The 25,027-nt window shown below is 37.7% G+C and overlaps 3 protein-coding genes across 11 annotated transcripts in view; 2 read left to right on the top strand and 1 right to left on the bottom strand.

Moving 5' to 3' along the window:
• The window catches only part of sting1 (stimulator of interferon response cGAMP interactor 1), a 35,218-nt gene extending 26,195 nt beyond the window's left edge, over positions 1–9,023 (top strand). The window contains exons 6-7 of the mRNA XM_051649330.1: positions 7,915–8,101; positions 8,569–9,023. Of these exons, the coding sequence (XP_051505290.1) occupies positions 7,915–8,101; positions 8,569–8,861 (480 nt within the window). The 3' untranslated portion in view covers positions 8,862–9,023. The remainder of the gene's footprint in view (positions 1–7,914; positions 8,102–8,568) is intronic.
• Positions 9,024–15,557: 6,534 nt separating this feature from the next.
• LOC127412733 (DNA damage-inducible transcript 4-like protein) lies at positions 15,558–21,413 on the top strand. The gene is made up of 2 exons (XM_051649343.1): positions 15,558–15,865; positions 17,379–21,413. Exons 1-2 carry the CDS (start codon positions 15,709–15,711, stop codon positions 17,828–17,830), a joined length of 609 nt encoding a protein of 202 aa, XP_051505303.1. The 5' UTR covers positions 15,558–15,708; the 3' UTR covers positions 17,831–21,413.
• The window catches only part of LOC127412714 (bromodomain-containing protein 8-like), a 42,656-nt gene continuing 35,905 nt past the window's right edge, over positions 18,277–25,027 (bottom strand). For 2 of the 9 annotated variants that reach the window (XM_051649307.1, XM_051649308.1), the window contains exons 18-20: positions 23,641–23,733; positions 21,664–21,708; positions 18,277–21,258 (exon numbers count right to left, since the gene is read on the bottom strand). In XM_051649307.1, the coding sequence (XP_051505267.1) occupies positions 21,151–21,258; positions 21,664–21,708; positions 23,641–23,733 (246 nt within the window). In that variant the 3' untranslated portion in view covers positions 18,277–21,150. Of the gene's footprint in view, positions 21,259–21,473; positions 21,577–21,663; positions 21,709–23,640; positions 23,734–25,027 lie in introns of those variants that run through there. The other 7 variants (XM_051649310.1, XM_051649309.1, XM_051649311.1 and 4 more) reach the window with 7 other exon arrangements.

Genomic DNA, 25,027 nt, shown 5'->3' with positions numbered 1-25,027 from the left:
CTACAGGCATCCACTGCCTGGAGTTCGATCCTGGCACTGTTACATGGTCCTGAGACCCCGACCGGGCTATGTGCCCAAGGTTCCCACGACCCCTTTTAGGGATCAGGTGGTGAGCCTGCAAGCGCTGCCCCAGGAGGAGGCAGACCCAGCCTTATCGTTGCTGTGTCCAGTGCATGCTTTGCACACCTACTTGGATCGCACGCAGAGCTTTAGGCACTCTGAGCAGCTATTTGTCTGCTTTGGCGGACAGCGGAAAGGGAATGCTGTCTCCAAACAGAGGCTTGCCCACTGGATCGTGGATGCCATCATGCTGGCATACCAGGCCCAGGCCGTGCCCACCCCTTTGGGAATACGAGCACACTCTACGAGGAGTGTGGCATGCTCATGGGCACTGGCCAATGGCACCTCTCTAGCAGACATCTGCAGGGTATCGGGCTGGACAACACCCAATACCTTCGCAAGATTTTATAATCTCTGGGTTGAACTGGTTTCGTCCCGTGTATTGTCAGGTACAAACAAGTAAGTGTGCGGGACAGCTGGCTGGGTGTATCACTTGCGTACAGCGCCTTTCCCCTCCGTGAGGTGAAGATGCGCGCTCTCTCCCATGCGAGTTCACGAGTTCGTGAACCCTGGATGTCTTTCCTCCCTAGCCCTGTGGCTGCTGAATTCAGTGGAGGAATTCCTATATGCCCTGTACTGGGGTAGGTGCTCCACAGATGCCAGTTACCTCCTGTAGCCCCCTGTGATGTATTTTCCGTGGTACGGTCTCCCTATCGGTCGACCCGCATCTCCCTTTAGACAGAGCCCTCTCTGCCTCCGGTTGCTGTATTTGTAGAGCTCCTCCCCTTCGGGCAGGACCTACCACCGCACCTCTTCCGTGTGCAGCTCGTGAACTCACATGACATATTTGCTACATGTTAATCTCTCTTTTCCCCCTGAAAGAATGGGAAGGGAAAAGAACTCCTTCCCCAGCGTGAATAATAGTGTTAGATGGCCCCAGCCGAATCTAAATACTCTGTGGAGAGAAAAAAACATAGAGAGAAAAGGCCGCGGCTGGTGCGTCCTGCTCCCATACTAGTTACATCTCTTCCCATTCTAGTTACATCGAATTTACATGCCCACAGCAAGCATTGTCCTTCATAAAGACATTGGAGTGAGTAAGCCATTTGGTGATTTTCATGTTGCTGCCTAGTGGACCTGACTCACTGGACATACACTCGACTGCCCAAGGAAGCTGGGCGAATTCTTTGTTTCTTTTTGTGCTGGTTCCGCATAGCGGCTGGAGTTTGTTTTGTGTAATATAATTTCTTTGGGACAGCTTGTGGATTAATCTGCACGTTTTTGGTGCTTATGCCTCCTGTGGCCTGGAGTTTGTTTTGAGGAATATCTCTTGCACTCAACTATTGGCCGAATGGGCCGGCTTATTGAACATTCGTTTGACTGCCCGAAGAACTGAACAGCCCCTTTTTTATGCTGGTTCCACTAGCTTGCTCTGTGGAGGAACGCAGTTATATGGATGAATCCACACGTTTTTTGTTTATTCCGCTTATTGGCTGGAGTTTGTTTTGTAGATAATTTTTTGCTGTGTAATTCTGTCTCACAAATTTGTATAGAAGCACCGGACTTGAGCAATCCGACGGCAAAGTTGTCGCGGGGACTCTCGTAGGCATTCATGGACTGTTTGAGTTTAGAGGGATGGACGCGGGTTGGCGCTGTCATACGCGGGGTTAATGCACACGTATTTCTTTTTTCAGATTTGTTTTTTTGTTCAGGGGGAAGCTTGTGGTTTGTTTGTTGTACTAATGTTGGAATGTGGTCTTTATAGTCTTATTTTTGCCACACAATCTATTTTTTTCTAATATGTGAAATGTTAATATGAGTGGATTATCTCTCTCCGTGTGGAATGTGAATGGGTTGGGGCACCCAAATAAAAAGAAGGAAGGATATTTTTTTTCTTAAATGTAAGAAATATGATATAGTGTTTCTTGAAGAAATGCATCTTTCCCCGCAGGAAGCTGAAAAATTTGGGAAGATATGGGGTGAGTTTTCTTTAATGCTGGCTCGAGTAAGAGCAGGGGAGTCATTACATTAATTAGTAAACATCTACAATTCAAATGTCTCAAACAGAGTAAAGATAAATTAGGAAGAGTCATTATTGTTTTAGTAGAAATTCAGGGGCAAAGGTTGATTTTGGTTAATATTTATGCACCTAGCATCGATGATCAGGGCTTTTTTATAGATCTTGAAGGGATTTTGCAAGCCGCTGGCACCCCTCATGATATAAAATTGGGATGAGACTTTAATCTTTTGATGGACTCAGGGGCCGTTTACATGACAACTAAAAACGGAAAACGTTTTATGCGTTTTGGCTGTTCGTTTACACGACAATGGCGTTTTGGGGCCTGAAAATTCTAAATTTTGAAAACTGGTTTCAAAGTGCACGTTTTTGAAAATGATGGCATAATCGTCTCCATGTAAACATACAAAAACGCGAATTTGTGAAAATGATGATGTCATGCGCACGCATATTATGTGTTCAGTCTGTAGGCTGTACTTCAAAACAACGCTCAAAACTACAATGGCGGACTACAGGACTGTGTTTGTGCTGCTCAAGATTTTGAGTTTATTGACGCTTCTCCAGCAAATTGAAGATTTACTGCATCACTACTACGACCAGCGATCGCCATCTTTATTGTTTGTATTCAAAGCTCTGTGGAAGAATGCTTATGTGCGCAGGCGCGTAGTGTTTCTTTACAAAGTGACATCGCCAAATACTGGCCTGGCATGCATAATACAGCATTTTTAGTCATTTTCGAGGATCTGTGTGAACTGGGATTGTTTTGACAACTTTTCAAAAATGTAAAGGAAAAACGTTTCCGTTTTTAGTACACTGTTGTCATTTAAACGTACCCTCAGTCCTTGATCATAGTGAAGCAAAAGTGTGTAAGCCCCCTAAAGCAACATTGACGCTTCATAGGATGTGTAAAAATCTTGGTCTTACGGATATTTGTAGACTTTTGAACCCATCTGGTAGGGACTATACATTTATTTCATCAGTCCATAAGATTTGTTCTAGAATAGATTTTTTTTTTTACATCTAAGTCCCTCATTTCATCTGTTGTTGATTGCTCAGTTGGAAACATCTTAGCCTCAGATCACACCCTGGTGTGTTTAGAGGTGTTGCCACATATGGAGAAAAGTAAAATCATATAGTTGGCGTTGTATACCTTTTGCAAAATCCTGAATTCCAACAAATGTTAAAGGCTGAAATCAATGTTTATATGGAGACCAACTGGTCCTCAGTATCTTCTGTGGGCGTGGCTTGGGAGGCACTTAAGGCGGTTCTTAGGGGTCGGATCATACAGTATGCCTCATTCATCAAAAAAATCCAAAGCATGAGAACTCGTGGAGTTGGAAGGGAATATTAAAAGTGCCGAGGCAGAGCTGAAGCGCAGAATGTCGTCTGATGGCCTCAGAGAATTGACCCGATTGAAATACAGATATAATAATATTTTGTCACAGAAAGTGGAGTTTTGGCTGTTCAGGGCAAGACAGTCGGGGGATAAAGAAGGGAAGCTTTTGGCTAGATATATAAAGCAGAGAGAGTCTTTTTCTACCATTCCCTCAGTGAAAACTGCTAGTGGTGAATTATTTACCTCGGCTTTTGATATTAATGATGCTTTTAAAGAATTCTATCTTAATCTTTATAGTTTCACGTCTTTGTCTACTGATGAAGATATTAGAAACTTTGTGGAACCATTAGATCTCCCTAAACTGACGACTGAGCAAAAAAAAATTCTTAATTCTGAGAAAACCTTGGAGGAGCTTGACGAGGTAATTAAGGCCTTACCTACAGGCAAGACTCTGGGGCCAGATGGTTTTGCCACTGAATTTTTTAATTCTTATGCTACAGAACTGGCTCCACATTTGTTAGAAGTTTATAAGGAATCATTAAAGAATGAAAAGCTTCCGCCAACCATGACATAGGCCCGGATCAGTCTGATTCTTAAAAAGGACAAAGATCAAAGCGACTGTCAAATTACCGTCCAATTTCCCTGATCCAGCTAGACTTTAAAATATTGTCCAAAATTTTGGCTAATCGATTAAGTAAAGTTATGACATCTCTTATACATATAGATCATGTGGGGTTTATTCGGGGCAGCAGCTCTTCTGATAACATTAGGCGTTTTATCAATATCATGTGGTCAGTGGTGAATGATCAGACTCCGGTCGCTGCCATCTCACTTGACGCCAAAAAGGCATTTGATATGGTAGAATGGGATTATCTTTTTAAGGTTTTGGAAATATATGGGTTCGGAAATATTTTTATTGGATGGATTAAATTACTTTATAGACACCCGGTAGTGGCGGTACAAACAAATGGATTATTTTCAGATTATTTTACTCTGGGTAGGGGCACCCGGCAGGGTGCTATACGCAGATGATATTTTATTATTCGTCTCTGACCCCATTAGATCTATGCCTTGCCTACACAGGATTATTAATTCCTTCTCTAAATTCTCAAGATACAGAGTCAGTTGATCTAAATCCGAAGCTTTGGCTCTGACAGCGTACTGCCCAGTAACGGCTTTTCAACCGGGCACTTCCAGTGGCCCAAACAGGGCATTAAGTACTTGGGCATTTTATTCCCAGCAAATTTGTGTGATTTTAGTTAGAGTTCATTCTGACCCTTTAATAAAAAGTTTTTCGAGTGATGTGAGTTTGTGGGCTTCATTACATTTATCTTTGATTGGGAAGGTTAATGTTATTAAAATGAATTGTATTCCAAAATTCAACTACCTGCTACAGTCTCTCCCTGTATATGTCCCTCTCTCTTACTTCAAGCAATTTGATAGCATAGCAAAGACCTATATTTGGAATGGTAAACGTCCCAGATTACATTTCGACAAGTTACATAGGCCGATTGACAAAGGTGGGCTAGGCCTACCCAAGATTTTATTACTACGCATTTGGTCTCAGACATTTGGCTCACTGGTCGCTTCCACCTGAGAGAGCCCCTCCCTGGTTTTGTATTGAACAGGAAGCCCTTGCCCCTATTTCGCCATTGCAAAGCCTTTCTATTAAACTAACCGGAGAAGTTAAGTCACACCCCGTTATCTCGCATTTGCACGCGGTTTGGACAGAAGTGTCCAGAGTGTTTAATTCTGACATTTATTTAAATGTAGCCTTGAGCATATGGCTGAACCCAAAATGATGGCTGTCCCCTTTTGTTGGGCAGAGTGGATTGTGAGGGGGGTTTCAACACTCGGTGACCTATATGAGAGTGGAGTGTTGAGATCGTTTGAAAATTTGGTTCAACATTTTAAGATTCCTAGATCTCAGTTCTTCAGGTATTTACAGCTGTGCCACCTGTTCTGTACTATTTTTGGGAGTAGTATACACCCCCCTAAAGTGGCAGATACTCTGGAAGTGGTGATTACTGCTTTTGGAAAAGGTCATGAGGCATCGGTGAATTACTCCCTGTTAATTCAGAGTTTGGGGATGGAGCTTTGTCTTCTCTCAAGAGATCATGGGAGAAAGACTTAAATTTGGTATTGGAGGAGGAAGTGTGGGCTAGGATTGTAAACAGCATCAAGTCTACATCTAGAGATGCAAAGGTCCATCTGATGCAATTTAAGATTTTGCATCGATTCTATTGGACCCCCACTAGATTGTAAAGGTTGGGTCTTAAAGACACACCCACCTGCTGGAAGTGCCAATCAGAAGACGGGGACACAACACATGTTTTTTGGGGATGTGTTAAAATCCAAGAATTTTGGTTGAGGGTTCAGAGCTTTATGTGTGAGGTATTGGACACTCAATTTTCATTTTGCCCCAAACTCTGTATCCTGGGTGATGGGACGGTTGTCAACATTGGGGATAGATATTTTAAAAGTTGGGTCCTAGCCGGAGTCATGACTGGCAGGAATGTTGATGTTCAAGATGTTCGGGGGGAGGGGTTTAATTTGAATAATTGATTCCATATTTTATGTTGTGTTTGTATGTTTTATGATTGGAATCAATAAAAAATTGTTAAAAAAATTAAACACAAAACAGTAAAAAAAAAATTTTTTTGGTCTAAAATAACATTTCTACGTAAACAGCCCACTGCGACTTCAGACTCAACATGAAAAACCCAGTAAATTCATTAAACATCTTACCTTTTAGAATTTAAGACAACTGTGAGGTTATCCTAACTTTAATATTTTATTTACAATGATATTTAAGAAAATAATTTTTTCGAGAATTTGAATGCTTCTTAAATTTTTTCTTAAGAACAATCTTAAGAAAAATTATAAGAACATTCTTAAGAAGTTTATGTGGGAATACGAAATATTCTTGACTTTTTTCTTAAGTTAAAAGAAATTTCTTCTTAAGAACGTTTCGTGAATCTGGCCCCAGGCACCTTTGGAATACTATCTGCAATCTACTTTGCTTTGGGATATGCTAATCTTAATCTAACATTAGTGTGCATAGTTGTGATGCTAAACCCATACATTGAATGCCAAAACAGCACCTTTTTGTGGCCAAATAGGGTACTGCCTCTGACTAAACTAAATTAATTGATCTTTGGTGATTCTCAATACCCTAATTGATGCATTGTCATTTCCTCACTACTCAGTCCTCAAGCCTGTGACCCAGAAACTGATCCAATTCCACTATCATGAAGGCTGTATCAATAGAGTGCAACAGTAAAAATACCATTCATTCTTGCCATAGACAAATAGATTTTAAACAATAACTTATAAACCTTTAAAGACAGATCTACCTTGAACTCTGAGGTTGTTAATCGATGGTATATGCCTCTGTTAAAGCCATCAGATCACGTTATTTCAACTTAATTGTTTAAAAATCGTTTTTAATAGCGGAATAGGTGAACAACTACATTACCCATGATCCAGCAGAGAAAGACTTCCAATCAGAGAACCGTGGCCAACAAAGCCTGCAAAACGAGACCAGTAGCAACCGGCCACTCCCATGATGCACTGTGAAGGATGCAATCGGATCACTGTCTCTTCACCCTCAAACTATTTATATTTTTGTATTTATCTGAATATTTTGCAATAAATGTAAATTTGTTTCTATACAAATCAACAACCTAAAATAAGTAGTTTTATTTATTTCCATCATTTTTGATTGTTTCATTCTCAGTTCTTCATGGGATTGTAGTTCATTCCCTCATGAAAGACGGTAAGTATTGTACCTTTGTCTTTTTGTATGATTTTCAAATAGTTTTTGCTTCGAATCAAAGTTTTGCAGTGTTGTGATTCACCTCGGAGCTGGTTGGTTTGGTTCATGGCTTACAACTCTTTTATGAAGGATTTCATGAAAAGTCTTTGGGAAAAATGAATGTGAAAAATAGTTCTTGAACTAAGACTGAAAAAGTGGGAGGGCACTGTTGGGGTCAGTTCCTCAAATGCACCACAGGAGGCGAGGATGGAGGACAGAGGAAGCATTCTGAGGAAGCTTGAGTGAGGATGCACAGGTGGATCCTATGCATAAGGCTTTTTTGTTGAAACACTTGATGCACACAAATTCTCCTCCTCCACATCTGGAACAACATTTTTAATTAATGGTTCACGTTTGCAGTTCAAATAAAACATAATTGTCACATATTTCAGTCACAGTGCATCTTTAATTATTAGGATTTATTATGAATATATAATTAATAAAAGCAACTGAGCAAAGACGGAGCTCTGAAGTGATGCTTGGGTAAGCGTCACTTCAAAAAAAAGTCTTGGGTAACCCATTTTCCAAAAACAGATTCCTTAAAAGTTTCCTCCATCCTCGTTTCCTTTTCTTGCATCCTTTCCTCATTTCCTAAGAGAGTGGAGATAGGACGCAAGGAAAGGAAACAAGGATGCACAATTCCAGAAATGAGAAGAACCCCTTCTCTTGTGTTTTTATTCCTAGATGTACTACTGTATTTTGGAATATGCCACACCACTTGAGACGCTGTATAAGATGTCCCACGAGAGCAGTGCAGGGTTTGGAGAAAGCGAGCGAAAACAGCAGGTCTTGCTTTTCTACAGAACTCTCAGCCAAATTCTGGAAAATTCTCTGGAGTGCCGGAATCATTACCGACTTGTCCTGCTCAATGGTGAGAATTAGATCAACCTGTAAATAAATCACATCAAACTTAAAACAATGCAATTGGATTCAAAACAAGGATCCACATATTCACTTTTACTCAAACACTACCAGTCCAAAGTGGACACATACTAATTCTTTTTAATTACTACATTTAACATTTTGCAGTGTGTCATTTTCTGATTTTGATGACTTTGCTATTATTTTAGTGAAGTCCTCAAAACTGTGAAATAACACAAATGGAATTACTGGAATTATGTATTGACCAAAAATATTTAGTCAAGAGTGTCCAAACTTTTGACTGGCAGTGTATTTTAAAGTCTTCAAAAACATTGTCACAGAAGTTATCATCAGGAAAACATTTAAGGCATGAAGGTGGTTTTGAAATGAGTGATTTCATTCTGATCGTATTCTTGAGTTATTTTCCACAATAATTCTCATGTTCATAATGCTGATTTTGTTTACACCTTGTCTTAGATGAACACACAGGTGACCCTCATTACCTCTCCAAAGAGATCATTCAGCACCTGAAACAACAGAATGGAGAAATTCACATGGATCCAGTCCAAGAGCTGCCACAGGACAGGGTTGTTCATCCAGTCCCAGAAGAGGGTCCGATGAGGGATTATAATGCAGCTGTGTGGGGTCCTATTTCAGAAGAACCACTGAACAGCATCCCCAGCCTCATGATCAGCCACCCTAGATCATTACGATCAGAGCCAGTGGAGACTACTGATGATTACAACCAACATAACGCTAGGAGATTTTGATTTCTTGGTGTTAATTCTCCTGTCAGCTATTCAACACCACCCTTTTTTTTTCTCTCTGTTTACACCATGAAACTCCCAAAATAAAATTTAAGAACACTGATGAATGAATGAATTTATTCCTGTGAAAGTTTCCTTGAATCTTCTGAAGAGCTATTCATTCTCAATAAATATTATTGAAAAAGTTCCTTGTTGTTTCCAGGGAAACAACTCTCTTATGATTGGTTGTGTTATTTCCCATGTCCTGTGGCAGAACAGTTACTTTGAGAAGGAGACACACAAGTTTAAAAGTCGATCACTGACAAGTGATTCATCACACTGGGAAGCAAGATTGAACCTGAATCATTATACTACTTCACAATAAGGAATGATTTCTAAGTTATTCACAGTAAATCGGTCTGGTTATGACTGTAAACTTGTGCCCTTTAAAATCATGGCAATTTATTGGCAGAAGGCACTTGATGCTCCGTCCCCGATATGTGCGTCACCGCAACCATAAATACTTGAGCACAGCGCCATTTCATAGATAGTTATAGATAGTTAGGGATAGTTAACCCAAAAAAACAAGACAAAAAAAAAAAAAAACATTATCTCATCATTTACTCACCCTCATGCCATCCCAGATGTGTATGACTTTTTTCTTCTGCTGAACACAATCAAAGAGTTTTAGAAGAATATTTCAGCTCTGTAGGTCCATACAATGCAAGTGAATGGGTACCAAAGCTTTGAAGCTCCAAAAGTACATAAAGGCAGCATAAAAGTAATCCATAAGACTCCAGTGGATGAATCCATATTTTCGAGTTTCATTTTCGATTTCCGAGTTTCATTCCTATGAAGTAAACCTGATGACTGGGCACCAAAGTATTGTGAAGTATTCGTCTTTCAGGTCGATTGACACAAGGAAGCACATGAGACATAATCTGTCTCTGACTGACAATCTTGAACTGGGACTTGTGTGCGGTTCAAGTGTCTCAAGTCCAGAATAGGATGCAGCTTGCCATAGGAAGTAGCAGCTGTAAAACCAGCTTTTGTGATCAGCACCCAATTGGGGAATGCGAGTGGGCTACTAGGCGACATGTAGGCACCTAAAATTACCTTGTTGCTTCATGGCAGTCTTCTGGCATGGCGTCAACAACAGTAAAAACAGGCATCAAAATGACCTGTGTCCAGCCACAAACTCGTTCCTGGCTCTCTACAACAGGGAAAGCGAGAGGGCTACTAGGCGACATGAAGGTGCCTAAATTCTCTGTGTTGCAACACGGCAGTCTCCTGGCATGTCGTTACAGTAAAAACAAGGTGAACCATCCTGTGTTACAGAGAAGATATCACAATCTCGTTCCATTATAAGCTTTAAATCATTATACGCTGCTCATGCAGCTCTGGAAAATATGGCACCGGCCATTCATCTTATTTTTGAGGCTCAAGTGAGAAACTTCAAGCAACTCAGTCTCAGAGACCACTTGTCCCGTTTTCCTGCCCGCTGGGGGAAAATTATGGTATGCTTCTCACCTGAGCATGTACATGTCTCATTAATGAAAGCCCAGCAACAAAATATCCCTGTTATCTTCACCACTGCCAAACGTGAACGATAGCAGCACACCGGAGCGAGCCGCAATTCGTCACGGGCATGGAGAAGAGGAGAGACGCAAGGCTCAAGCCGGCAACAAATCTTCCTCAAAAATTAAGCTGAGAGTGAAGCGTTTCCAGTGTTATGATCGCAATGAACACAATCAATCTCAACATGCGCTGTGTCAGCGTGGACTCAGCCTAGGTGATGAACAGCACTCATGCCTGGCAGGGATAAACGGCAGCGATACATAGCATCCCTCTCATCATAATCTATGCTGAGCGTTATCTGCAGTACTGTACAGGTAGAGGAGAGACGTTAGGCTCGAGCCGGCAACAAAGTATCCTCAATTCTCCGTGCTCTATATCCCGTCCTCGCGCACGTCCCTTGTGCGGGCCCTCGGGAGCCTCTGAAAGAGTAAAGCAGGAGGAAAGGGGAGTGGCTTCAGCTTTCAGAACTAAAGCGAGCCGAGAGCAAAGCGTTTCGAGCTTCATGCACTTACAATGAACGCAATCAATCTTGGTGCATACTGTATCAGCGTGGGTTCAGCCTAGGCAATAACAGTGCTCATACTAAACGGGTGACACTGCTTGATATGGAGCAGGAGGCACAGCCGGCGATAAATCGTCCTCAAATCTTTGTGCTCTATGTCCCGTCCTCATGTGCCTCCCTGGTGTGGTTCATCGGGAGTTGCAAAAGAAGTATGGCGGGAGGAGAGGGGAGCGGCTTTCAGAACGAAAGTGAGCTGAGAGAAAAGCGTCTTGAGTTTCATGCATTCACAGTGAATGCAATCAGTTTCAACGAGCACCGCTTATTATATTATTGTATAAAACAGCTCCTGTGCCTGTCTGAGAAAGGGATATATATCGCTTTAGTTTTCATGCTTGTGGAAACATTTGCAAAATGGCATTTTGAAATAGACATTGTTAAGCAAAAAGCTCTTTTGTTCTTCTTATAGTAAGACACAACACAATTGCAAGAGCTATAGCATTTCAAACGTGTAGTGATATAGGAAGCACTTTCAATTTCAGCACACAGGAAAGCAGAAAACAATCCACTCACTGAACCTGTGCAGTATCAACGGCGAAGCAAAGCTTGTCCATCTGTCAAAGCATGGCAGTGAAGCAGAAATGAACTTCCTGACAATGGACAGTATCAACGACGAAGCAAAGTCTCATCCGTTCGTTGGAGCACAGCTGGGAAAAGAAAACAATCCATTCGCTGTGAAGGTATGCAGCATCAACGACGCAGTGCTCCATCTTTAATAGCACAGTGCTCCATCTTATATGCTCGTGATGACGTGTGCATCGTGGCGTAGTGTCAAATGCTATCTGCCAATGAATTGATGTGATTGTAAAGGGCTTCAGAGATCGTCACTCCTGGGAGAATCTTCCCATAGCCTCAGCAACTGACGCAGCTTCAAAGTGACCGACTTGAAAGGGAACTTATGTCAACAAATACAAAGTGTTACTGTAGTTTTTATTGCTTTGGCCACTGGGGGCAATGTTTCGCATTTCAGTAAGCACAAACTGATTTTACCTAAAGAAAAGTCAACCTACTGTTTCCGATTTCACCATTAAAAAAACAGCTGCATTTAACAGAGGAAAAAAGTGGTTTTACATCAAATAAGACTTTTGAACTTCCTCAAGATGTCCCATGGTTAGACTATCCCTCTGCGTACAGACTGAGGGTTCTTCCCTGAAGCAACACTCATCTTAGCAGCTGACTAGAGGACACGTCCATCAGGTTTTGTTTTGACATTGATGGATGAACTATCACAAGTTTATATCCACTTGTGATAAAAAAGGCTGATATCATATTCCTCCTTTTGCTTATTAAAAGGAGCTGTGAAAAGGAGGAATAAACTAAGCATATTTCAAAATATTTTGTTGAATTAAGTTTAGTTTGTGCAATGCATTTTCTGCAAAGCTGATTCAAAGAGAGTATTGTTGCAAACAGTCATATTCTAAGAAACAGAGAGATGAGGGAGTAGAAAAATCACATTATGAAATACATTATGAAAGTTTGTTGCAATGCTTTTGCTTTATAATAGCCTACACCATCCACTAGATGTTTCCTATTTGTTAAACAAATACTCACAGAATACAGGATTACTATAACTAATATTATAACTAGAAATGGTTCTATATAAAACTTTGAAGGGTTCAATCACTCGCATCATATTTGGAACCCCTGTAAAGTTCCTTTTATAAGGGTTCAAATCAAAAGAGCCTGTATTGTTCTTTTCATAACATTTCATAACATAGTAAATTTCATAATTTTCTAATACAGATATCAAATTCAAAACCATAGAAGCAGAGTGTAAAACATATTTTTCTGCAGTAATATATCAATGAATTGGCATACAATCATGTTAATAAATAAAAGTAATTTTTTAGCCTAAAGAACCCTCTTGTGCCAAAAAAAAAAAAAAAAAGTCTTAGTTTTATATAGAACTCATATAGAAAAAAAGAGCTAATGAACCGTTGTTTCTGAGAGTGTATGGTTTACTCTTTCTTCCTTGTTCACCCACTTAGGAATACCTATAGACTATAAAAAAGAATCCTGTTGTTTTTACAAAAAAAAAAAAAAAAAGAAAAGAAAAGAAACTGGCAGCTGTGGTTGCCAGAATTTTTATGTAAAAAAAAAAAAATGTAAACAACTTTACAAAACAACCTGTTTATTTTACAGTTTAAAACTGTTGTAATTTACATGACCATGATGGCACTGTAAAAAATTCTGTTAAATTTAAAGTAAAAAAACATAAACTTGATATTAACCTTCTGAAACTGTAAAAATCTGCTTTTTACTTTATAAGGGCTTCTAGTGGGCACATAGCTCTGCAGAAATGATTTTAGGAAAGCTGGAGCAGACCCAGTGACTGTTCTGTATTCCAGCATCAGAGCATTGAATACGTGCATCAACTGGCAGCCAGTGAAGAGAGACAAGGAGTGTTGAAACAAAGACCATCATGGTAGCACATGTGAAATTTAAATAATACAGTAAACATTAACTAAACTACATCAAACATAACACAGAACACCCCAATGTACGTAACTGATATTAAAAATAAGAAGAAACATCACTATTCCCATAAATTATAATGAAATATGATGGGTCATGCAGGGAATTGTGGGAATGCCAATTATTGTTTTTTACTGTAATTTTAACAATAAATTACTGTAAAAAGTACATGTACTCTCTTGTTAAACATAATGTAAATTTTTACCATTATTTATACAGAAAAATCATATTTTTACACCTAAAAAAATTATTTTTTTCAACATTTTATTGTAAAAACTACTGTATTGTCTTTTAAAATATATTACTATATATATAACTATATTAATATTGTATAGTTAATATTCGTTAATCAATTAACGTTTTATTTCTGTAGCATTTTTACCGTCATTTACCATTAAAATTACAGATATTTTTTACAGTGTAGATGCTTTGTGGTTTATTTATTTCCTTCTTATTTTCATATTCTGTAACTTCTCTCAAAGTTTGTTCTAAAGAACTCTCTTCTAGTTCCTTATTACAGTATCGTAAGATGTTTTTCTACTTCTGCATGCCTCAGTGGTGTAATGTGACATCACAGCTGTGCCCAAGGGCGGTGGGGTTGGTCAATGACAGAGAACAAAGGTGAGATCACGAGGAAAAGTCTCACTTATAGTGACACAAGCTAGCAAACACTATGAAGTTGATGACTGAACGTCTGTAAGACTAAACTTCACATCAAACAGTGTGTAAAATCAAAAAGTCACAACTCCAGAATATTTAAACCAGGCAGACAGAAAGTCACAGATCAGTTTTTATTTGGGTTAATATTATATTTCATTAAAGGAAAAGTTCAGCCAACAATGAACATTCTTTTGTCATTTACTCACCCTAATGTTGTTCCAAATCCGTATTACTTTTTCTTTTGTGGAACACAAAAGGTAAAGTTTTAAAGAATATCCTGGTCACTCTTTTCTCTATAATGAAAGTGAAAGGGGGCTGGGGCTGTCAAGTTCTGAAATGATAAAAAAAGCACCATAAAAGTATCATAAAATTAGTCTGTATGACTAATGTAACCCTAACACTATATTTACATTTAACACATATAAACATCAACTAATTAGTATGGATAACATGATTACATATTAATCAGGCAAAGACAGTAAATTGTTCATAATATATTGATGTATTGAAAATGTAATTTAATAAAATAACAAGTACTTGATTTTTGCAATCTGGTTACAAAATCTTGATTATATGTAATCTGTTACAACCCACCACTGGGCCCTACTTCATCTACAACTATTTTAAACACTTTTAAACATTTGTCTAATTCTTCTCTAATTATTATCCATGCAGTTTTAATAACCTCATTATATACAAACTATATGGGATATTTACTGTTACAAACTGATTTGTCAAACCACTGAACTAGTAAGGGAACTGCAAAAAAGTGATATATTTTTGTCACCCACTCTAATACTGTTAGCGTTGAGGCTAAACGTGAATAAAGATAGATTGAGCCCGTTTTTAAGTCATCTCAATATTAGGCAGTGTATGTTTGTTTATGTATATAATATAACATTTAAAGGCCTTCTAATCAGAGACTAGTATAAGCGCAAGAGTCTGGATGGGTTGCATGTACTTTACCAGTCTGATCTAACCTCTCAAGGGTTTGCGTAATATCAGAGACTAGTATTAGCCCTAGACAGATCACTTCTATTAAAATGAATGGGAGAAATTGGAACGCCCAATATGGCGAATGTAGAAAAGAATGTCCCGCCTCACGGGTAAAAGAGCCAATCACATTTCAGATACAGACATCGCGTGTTGGTCGACTCGAAAACGCGCATGCGCATTAGCTGGAGCAGCCTGGAAAATAGCGGGTTTTAGCGTGATCTGAGCTAAAGTAGTACAATGTATGATACCATTGTAGTCAAATATAACTGCTGATTTGAAATATGTTCTGTGATCGTACTCTTGACCAACCGTTTTAGCGATGTTTGTCTTTCCCCGTTCAAGCAGATAGGAGCTGTACTATAATGCCGCTTGTATCCATAGAAAATAAGTGTTCGCCGAGTGGACTGACTTGCTTAAAGGGTAACTTTGGTAATATCGCCTGTCCCACAATCAGCTGATGCAACAAAGAGCGACCAGTATAAATACAGCCGGCGAGAGGGAAAAGACACTTCAACCTCTTGCATTCATGGAAGGAGCAACGAAACACTCTGTGGAGAAGGTGGGCGAGCTCTCGGTGAACTACTCGCAGGAAATAACGTTAAAATGGTCTACACTTACGCACTGGTGTTCGGTAACGGGATGTCCGTCAGGTGCGAGCAGGAAAACCTAGTAGAGGGTTTGACGTTTCAACAATACTTCAAATCAGACAAAGAGAAACTGAAGCACTGCGGCAGACTAATGAAAGCACAAAGTTCATCAAGTGAGTAGCCTAACCTTCTAGTTTCATTTGAGTTAAACAGCAATATGGAGAGACCGGGGTTAGTTGTCACAAGGCGGAACTTGGGTTTGAGCCCAATTGCATAAATGTGTTTTCTTTAGTAATGGTTTTATATGTTGGCTTTAAACGCCTAAACTGCCTTAAATTTATGATCATTTTTTTTTTTTTTTTTCTTTCGATATCATGATGATTTTGTCAGCTCTTAAGTGCTTAATAATAATAATAATAAAACCACACTGTTGTGGTTTTATTATTATTTTTAATCACTGAAGATATAGTCAGGACATTACTGATGTAAAAAACAGCACCATCACTATTTGAAAAAAGTCATTTTTGATCAAATCTAGACAGCAGCCATCACTCCAACACCTTATCCTTGAGTAATCATGATAAATTACTAATTTCATACAAAAGTGTATGCTACAGTCTTCAAAGACAAAGGACAACTGGCTCTAACAAGGACAGAAAGAGATGTGGAAGGACAGATGTACAACTAAACAAGAGGATCAGTACATCAGAGTCTCTAGTTTGAGAAATAGACACCTCACATGTCCTCAGCTGACAGCTTCATTGAATTCTACCCGCTCAACACCAGTTTCATGTACAACAGTAAAGAGAAGACTCAGGGGTGCAGGCCTTATGGGAAGAAGTGCAAAGAAAAAGACACTTTTGAAACAGAAAAACCAAAAGAAAAGGTTAGAGTGGGCAAAGAAACACAGACATTGGACAACAGATAATTGGAAAAGAGTGTTATGGATCTTAACCCCATTGAGCTTTTGTGGGATCAGCTAGACTGTAAGGTGCGTGAGAAGTGCCCGACAAGACAGCCACATCTATGGCAAGTGCTACAGGAAGCGTGGGGTGAAATGTCACCTGAGTATCTGGACAAACTGACAGCTAGAATGCCAAGGATCTGCAAAGCTGTCATTGCTGCACGTGGAGGATTTTTTTATGAGAACTCTTTGAAGTAGTTTAAGAAGTTCTGAGCATTTTTTTCAAATTGTAATAGTAATTTATCACATTATTAATGTCCTGACTATACATTGTGATCAGTTGAATGCCACTTTGGAGAATAAAAGTACCAAATTATTTCCAAAAGAGCAAAATCTGTACATTATTCCAAACTTTTGGCTGCCATTGTATATCTGTGACTTTATAAGGTGTATGCCTGTACCTAAAAAAAACCCCTTGAGGAATATTCAGTGTAGTAAAAAAAAGTGTGACCACTTGCCCCAGTTTTCTCTAAAACCCTTTCTTGTTTATAGTCATTTTAAAAACATATTTTTTATTTATTTTTTTTACGCCAGTTTTGACACAGTCTTGATGATTAGTGATGCACATTGTCCCGGCTTTCCTGATCTGCAACATCGTAGTACTCTAAACTTAGTTTCTTCTTCCTAATCTAATGGGCCATCAGTCACTTTCAAACTGCTGATGTAAAGTTCCTGCCCTAATCAGCTGAGCCTGAGTCTTTCTTCTCATTATTTCTTCTCAGGTCTGGGATCTGAGAGCAGTTTGGAAGAGGAGGAAGGCGAAGGTGTGTGTCTTCAGCTTGAGCTCTCCAAAAGCATTGAGAAGTGTCTCTTTGATGCCAAAAGGGCAAGTTTGCGCTGCCAGGAGCTTCGTCTGCCCAGGCGCATGACCGCGCGTGTTGCCAGAGACATCCTGCGCGCATCCATGAATGAGCCGTGCGGGATACGTGGCGCCTTGACCCACATGTTCATGGAAAGCAAGGGTACATTACTGAAGCTGGGCACCGTGACACCCGATCAGAGTCTCACACCCACCTTTGAGCTGTCGGTAATCTTGCAGTCTGACCTGAACGGTTGGCCACCGCTAAAGATCTTTTTTGAAGGCGGGAAAGTCTTAAGCATTAAACGAGAATACCGGCTGATCAAGCAAAAGCTCTACTCATCCGCTGCTCCTACTGTACTGGAATTTTATTGAGACTGATTGACATGTTTGGGGGGTTGCTACAAAATTCATAGGAAAGTTAGTCTTGCACAGTATTTTTTACTGTGACTTTCATTTATTTCTGAGTGCACTGAATGATCTTAAACTTGTGTAATGCTGTATAATAACTGTCTAGAAAAACATTAACAAATATTTAAGCAATATCACAAGCACGTGAGTATGGAAGCACATTTATGCCACATAAAAAAAATTGTACGTCGGTAAGTCAGAATTATTAGATAGTAAAGTAATTTTTATGACAAAGTCATATGTGATGTCATAACTTATCTCAATTATAATTTTGAATATAATTCTGACTTACTGTATCATAATTTTAACTTCTCATATAACAGTCATTAGAATTCATATCTCAGAATTATAACTCTGAATCTAATAATTTTGACTATCTCAATTCTGACTTTGAAAAAAATCTTAATTATAATCTCATTTGACTTGCTATCTCATAATTTTGACATAAATCACAAGAATTAGTTACTTTAAAATTGACTTATCTCAAAATAATAACTTTGGATCTAATAATTATGACTTAGTATCTCATAATTGACTTCTCATAATGACTTGCTAATAATTTATATTTTACCTCATTAGGACTTATCTCACACAAGTTCTCATATAAATGTCAAACAACTTTGTATCTCACTATTATGACTTCTCTTAAAAAAAAAAAAAAAAATTATGACTTGACTTAGTATCTCAATAAGACTTACCAAAGCACTTTTTCATGTCACAGAAATGGGCTTTCGTACTGGTACTTTTAAACAGAATTTTGCTCTATACTGATATTGCTCTTAATAAAACTGTTGTTGCTGTTGTATAAAATTGCACTATATAATGCCTAACAGATCATTCATATACATTCAAATAGTTTGAAATATGAAAATCTTGATACTGATATTTTCCACATATGATCTTGCATTCTAAAACTACTGAAAGTTATTCTTAAGCGTTACCATATATTGAATTATGTAAAAGACTGTTTTGCCACTTTATATATAAAATATATATATTTGTCAGATTACACCCACTGTTCTGTGTAACATAAGATGTTAAATATGACTTTGAAGGGTGTTACCACTACAGAATGTTCAGTTTGGATTCTTCAGCATTGTTTGCATTGATGTTCAGGTATGTAGGAGGGTTCATATAGGAATCATTCCACCACAGTATATGTTGACACCACTGTAAGTTATCTTTGTGTTTTGTAGCTTTAAAAGAAAAGGGACATGCTGGCATTGTCCCTCAGTAAACCAAAACTACTGAATCATTTGTAACAGTATTTTTTTTTTTTAAAGCACAACAATATTTTAATAAATTATTCTTAAACTTACCACGGTCTACATGAACATATTGTTTGAACTGGAACACAATTATAATTGCAGACTCTGTTTTATTAAAACATTTCACAACACTCAAAAACACTGTACACAGAAGACCCTGTACAAAACTATGTTCTTTCTAAATGCACAGAAGTCAAATTAAGTTCACTTTAAGCATAAAGCTGACTGAAAAACAAAACCCAACAAAATGAATCTAGTACAGTGGGCCTTTAAACTGTCATCCAAAGTTCAGTGTCTGTTCTGCCTATGCAAAAAAAAAAAAAAAAGTTTCAAGAGGGTCAACTTCATCTCTATAGAAGAAAAAAGCTTTTTTATTTAACCACTCATCACTGTTCATCAGTTCTCATCAGCTAACACATGACAAAGTGTTGCAATAAGGCGATAATCTTTGTCTTGAATAATGGGGTTGTAAAGTTTCATTCTTGTAAGAAAGTGACATTCTCATTTCTAACCATCCAGTGGTTATGATGGTGGTACATTCCACATTAACCTTAAGAGGCCAGTTGTGAAACATCTGCAATAAATAGTTTTTGACTTTTAACCAACTCCTCTAAAGTCAAATGCACAAGTGCTGGTCAGTTTGACCGGTCCTGTAAGTCAGAGGACACAAGACCATTTTTTCAGGGCTATTCATGAACTAGAGTGTTCTGGAAAGATGTTTTCCACATGAAAAATTTGGAGGGTCACGCCCTTAAAACGTCTCCAGTCAAGAAGAAAAATGTCCTGTTTGTATCCTCTGTGTCCAGTGTCCTTTTGTCCATATTCTGAGAATGACACTGCACCTTTAAGAACTGCTGAATTAAACCAAACTAAACTTAACCAGAACTTCTTAAAGAAACAGCTAAATATAGCCTATTTTAACTTCTGTGACAGCAGCAGTGAAATGTCTTGGTTCACTTTTTCATCTTCATATCTGCCTCTATTGCACTGCGGCGCCCTCTGGTGCCTCCGTCCTGTAAAAGCAGAAAAGCCAGTCAAAACACAGTTTATCACCCAGTGCCCTAACACACCAGACCATCAGTGCCAGGGTCGGATTGTCCATAGAGAGAGGCAGGACTTTTCTCTGTGGGCCACTATCAGGCTGATGCACATTATGATATAAATATAGATTAAAATAACCATTTAAACAAATCATTGCCCTTTAAAACAACATATTATTATTAGGGCTGTCAATGAATTACAATTGTTAATTGCATTAATTACATCGTATGCTGATTAATTAATCAATTTAATCGCATCAATATTTGCAGAGAAAGGCCCTCCAAATAAAAACAATTTAATGCATAATGATTAAATAATTATATTTGAATAATTATAAATATAATAATTAGGATAAATACATTACTATTGTAGACAAGCAAAACATTAATTAGACAACACACAAAGTTGCAATATATTTTTTATTTCCTTATCAATGAAAATAAGCCTATCAGTGGCCTACAGTCCACATCAATCCATTTTGTAATTAAATTCATCAATCTGTCCAAGATTTATTATAAGGGCTTTTCTAAAGACTACATACATCAGAAGGATGCTTTTAAAGGGATAGTTCACCCAAAAATGAAAATTCTCTCATCATTTACTCGCCCTCATGCCATCCCAGATGTGTATGACTTTCTTTCTTTTGAAGAACACAAACAAAGATTTTTAGAAGAACATTTCAGCTCTGTAGGTCCATACAATGCAAGTGAATGTTGGCCAGAACTTTGAAGCACCAAAAAGCATATAAATGGTCTGGGATTGCATGAGGGTGAGTAAATGATGAAAGAATTTTCATTTTTGGGTGAACTATCCCTTTAAAGCGTCTCACTTTGGTTGTACTGCGTCATAAACAAAACATTTTTAGGTCACTGTGTTTAAGGTAATCGTGGTTTGAAACTTAAAAAAACACGTTTCGAGATCCCTGCGTTCCGAGTTGCACTTCATCCAGCGGTGTTTGAATGCAAGAACGCGTCCTCATCTTGTGCTGTCTGCATCAGTGTGGTTTGCTGCTTGTTCAGCTGGAGTTTTGCTTACTGCCCCCTGATGATTGAGATGAAGGTGGTACTTCAAACTTGAATTGCTCTGATGGTAGGAAATTCCTTATTACGGTTTGGGGTCATGATTGTGTACATTTTTTAAAGTTTTACTTTTTTTATATAATCAATCACACTGAATGAAAGCATTGACTCTACATCCCTAATTATTATTATACAATAGATGTAATATATATATATATATATATATATATATATATATATATATATATATATAAAAAAAAAAAAAAAACAATACTTCATTCCTCAATGTTTCACACGCCCAGCCTTGTCATCACTGAAAGACGTTGGATCGAAGCAAGCATGTCCAAAATCTTGGAGCAACCAGGTCTCCCCAAAGAGAGGACTGCAAGTAGAATTATGTGTGTGTGTGTGTGTTTGTTTGGTAAGAGGGTACAAGGAATATCTTGTTATCTTCATCTTGGATACTTACAAAAAGAGAGAGAAGGAAAGCAGGAGAGGCCATGGAGAGGCTGTCCTGTAGAAGGACAAACAGCACAGTGAGAAAAAGTGTTCTACACGCAAGTTCCCTATTTGAAACCTATGCTAAAAACAGACAGAAAGACAAATGTGTAAAGCAGAGAGTTATGAAAGCATACAGCAGATAATTAAACTGATTTAAACCTTCTCTGATCATGAGACAGAACACAGAGATGTGACCATCATTGTAGTATGAAAGAACTGCAGTCACTCTAGAAAGGACTCAAAGTAGCTTCTCTAAATGCAGACACAGAAAGGAAAGAGTGAATGGAAGAAGAGGGACAAAAGAAGCCACAGATGTGGTGTGGATGAGTAACGTAGATGCAAATGTTTGTGTTAGCCTGATGAAGAAATGATGAAAGTGTTCATGTATGTGAGAGTTTGTGTTTTTCACCGTTTCCATGGCGACTGCAACACTCCAACATAAACTCATAAAGATGGTGATGAATATGTGGTTCAGTCATTTGAATGGGTCTCAATCACACCTCATTCAAAACCAATGAACAAAACCATGCAACAAAAAACTCTGAACTTTGGTCTGGTGTGTTTAAAACAGAATATTTTTACAAATCAATCAAGATGGTACACAGATTCAAAAACAGGAAACACTGTGCATTACTAACGGTAAATGCGTTAAATCGCAATTAAGTTAAACATTTTTAATTAATTGCATGCATGCGTTCCAGCTCTTTGATGGCTCTAAATCTGACCAACTTTTAACTGCTGCAATTTAAGGTTTGGCAGATGTAACGTGAACCAGAAGTGTGACTATATTACAGATGTATGCTGATTTGATCAAAATCAAAATCAGAGTGCACTGTGGGTAAGAATGAGTGAACGAATGTAGGGAAAGAGTAGTTCACTCAGAATTCGGATGCTACTACAAAATGTCTGACACCCAAAACAGTGCACTATATAGTGGATGGGGGTGGTTTCGGACACAGCAAGAGAAAGAATAATAAACTTTAAACAGGTGTAATCACTAAATGGGACAATTTCTTTTTTTTTTTTTTTTTGTCTCTCATCTGAAAGATTTTACAAGTATAAATACTATATTTCAAAAATTCATGCATACATACTGTATTTAAAACATGTAACATTTTCTGAAGAAAATGTGAGTGGTACTTCCCCATGCAAAAGTTGCTGCCATAATTCTAGGGTGATCTGGGTGCTTGCTGGCCCATGTTAAAAACTCCCTGTCCCAATATGATATGATTTTCTCGGGCCGGTAGCACCACCCGTGCGTAAATTACAACTTAGCCTAGTTGTGACATCAATAAGCACGAAGCTACAATTTACGCATTACATAATATTTGAGCGTTGCACCATTAAACTTACAGTAGGTGAAACATAGACCTCCGTGAAAATGAAATATTTACAGAAGCCTCCGACCAGGAGTAAAAGTTTGAATAAAAATGCAAAATGATTGAATGACATAAATGAGCTTATGTTTTGCGTGAAAGACTTCAATCCTTTAGACATATATGATGATGTTGACATTAACTTTTTTTCACATTTATGAAAGAGAACATTGTAAAAAAAAAAAAAAAAAACTGTTTAGCAGCTCTTCAGCATGAAACTGATATAAACGGTGTAGTAGTACGCTTGCCTTAGCAAGTATTACTAAATGTTCTCTAAAAATTGCATATTTAAAACATTCAAAGTGATTTGATTGAGGTCTTCATCAAAATCATGCTTGTTTACATGTGGCATGTCTTACTGGAAATTCTGCTACATTCCAGGAAACATCAGAATATTCTGTGCAAGTACACACTTTATGATATACTCGTTTACAAAAGAACTGGAGACATTAAAAGACTACCATATGCAAAATCCAGAAAAAAACTGTAGTTTCATTGAATCATTGGATTTGTGTGTTAGAAGAGCAGTCCTCTTACCTGCAACACCTTTAAGTGTGTACATCACTGACCTTCTCATTAGTCTCTTGTTTGGAGTTGTTGCTTTTCCTTCTGGCTGATGGTTCTGGCTCTAAATGAGGGTCTTTGTGTGCAGGACTCAGGGTCTATATACGAGACTGTGTGTTAGTGCATGTTACGCTAACCTTTCTGACAGGGACTTTAGCAGTTCACTTTGAATATGTGTGTGTGAAGTGAGTGAGTGCAAGGGACAAAATCTGATGTTGGTGTCCTATCAGCAAGTTTTCCCCCCCTGTAGTCTATACAGGAGTGTGCATGTTATTGGGGATGGTATTTAGGTGAATCTCACAAAACATTTCAAGAACATGTTCGGGTCATATTTCACCCCAAAATAAAAAAAAAAGAAGAGAAAGAAAGAAAATAATACAAAATGATATGCATATGAAGTCTATTTTTAGGATCATTAATTGTTTTGCACTGTGACATTATAATCTCATTCTCATTAATGTAATGCTAATAATAAATATACATTTCAAATGTACAATGTTTTAATTGTAAAGTATATATATATTATTGTTGCATTGGTTGTACTGCCTTTAATTGATGCTGATTTTAGTGATAAAAAAACAGGACAGAATGATTTTTATTACTCTAAGAATGTGATTATTAATGTATGACAGTAATGAAAATTATATTTTTATTGCATTATGGTAAAGAGAATGAGATTATTATATTACTGTAATAAGAATGAGATTGCTGCATTACAGTAATGAGATTATTTTAGTTTTTTTGGCATAACGGTATTGAGAATTAGATTATGACTGTATTACTGTAATTAAAATGAGACTGTTGCGATACAGTAATGGGGATTACATTTTTTTGCATTACAGTAATGAAAATGAGATTATTACTGTAATATAGTAATCAGAATTAGATTTTTATTGCATTACGGTAATGAGAATGAAATGATTGCATGACAGTAATGAGAACTAGATTTTAATTGCATTACAGTAATGAGAATGAGATTATTATTGTATTATTGTTTTAAAAATTAGATTACATTACAATAATGAGAATTAGGTTTATTGCATTACGGTAATGAGAATTCGATTTTTATTGCATGACAATACTAAGAATTACATTATTAGTGTATTACAGTAATGAGAATGAGCTTATTATTGTATTATTGTTATGAAAATAAGATTGCATAACAGTATTGATAATTAGGTTTTTTGCATTACGGTAATGAAAGTTAGTTTTTATTGCACTACAGTAATGAGAATTACTTTTTTAGCATAATGGCACTAAGAATAATATTATTATTGTATTACAGTAATGAGAATGAGATTATAATTGTATTCTTTTTTAATAATGAGATTGGATTATGCTAATGAAAATTAGGCTTACTGCATTAATTAGATTATTATTGTATTACACTAA

Source organism: Myxocyprinus asiaticus, chromosome 22 (genome assembly GCF_019703515.2).
Source record: "Myxocyprinus asiaticus isolate MX2 ecotype Aquarium Trade chromosome 22, UBuf_Myxa_2, whole genome shotgun sequence".
In the NCBI taxonomy this organism is placed as follows: Eukaryota; Metazoa; Chordata; class Actinopteri; order Cypriniformes; family Catostomidae; genus Myxocyprinus; species Myxocyprinus asiaticus.
This window is presented reverse-complemented; position numbering and strand designations above follow the sequence as displayed.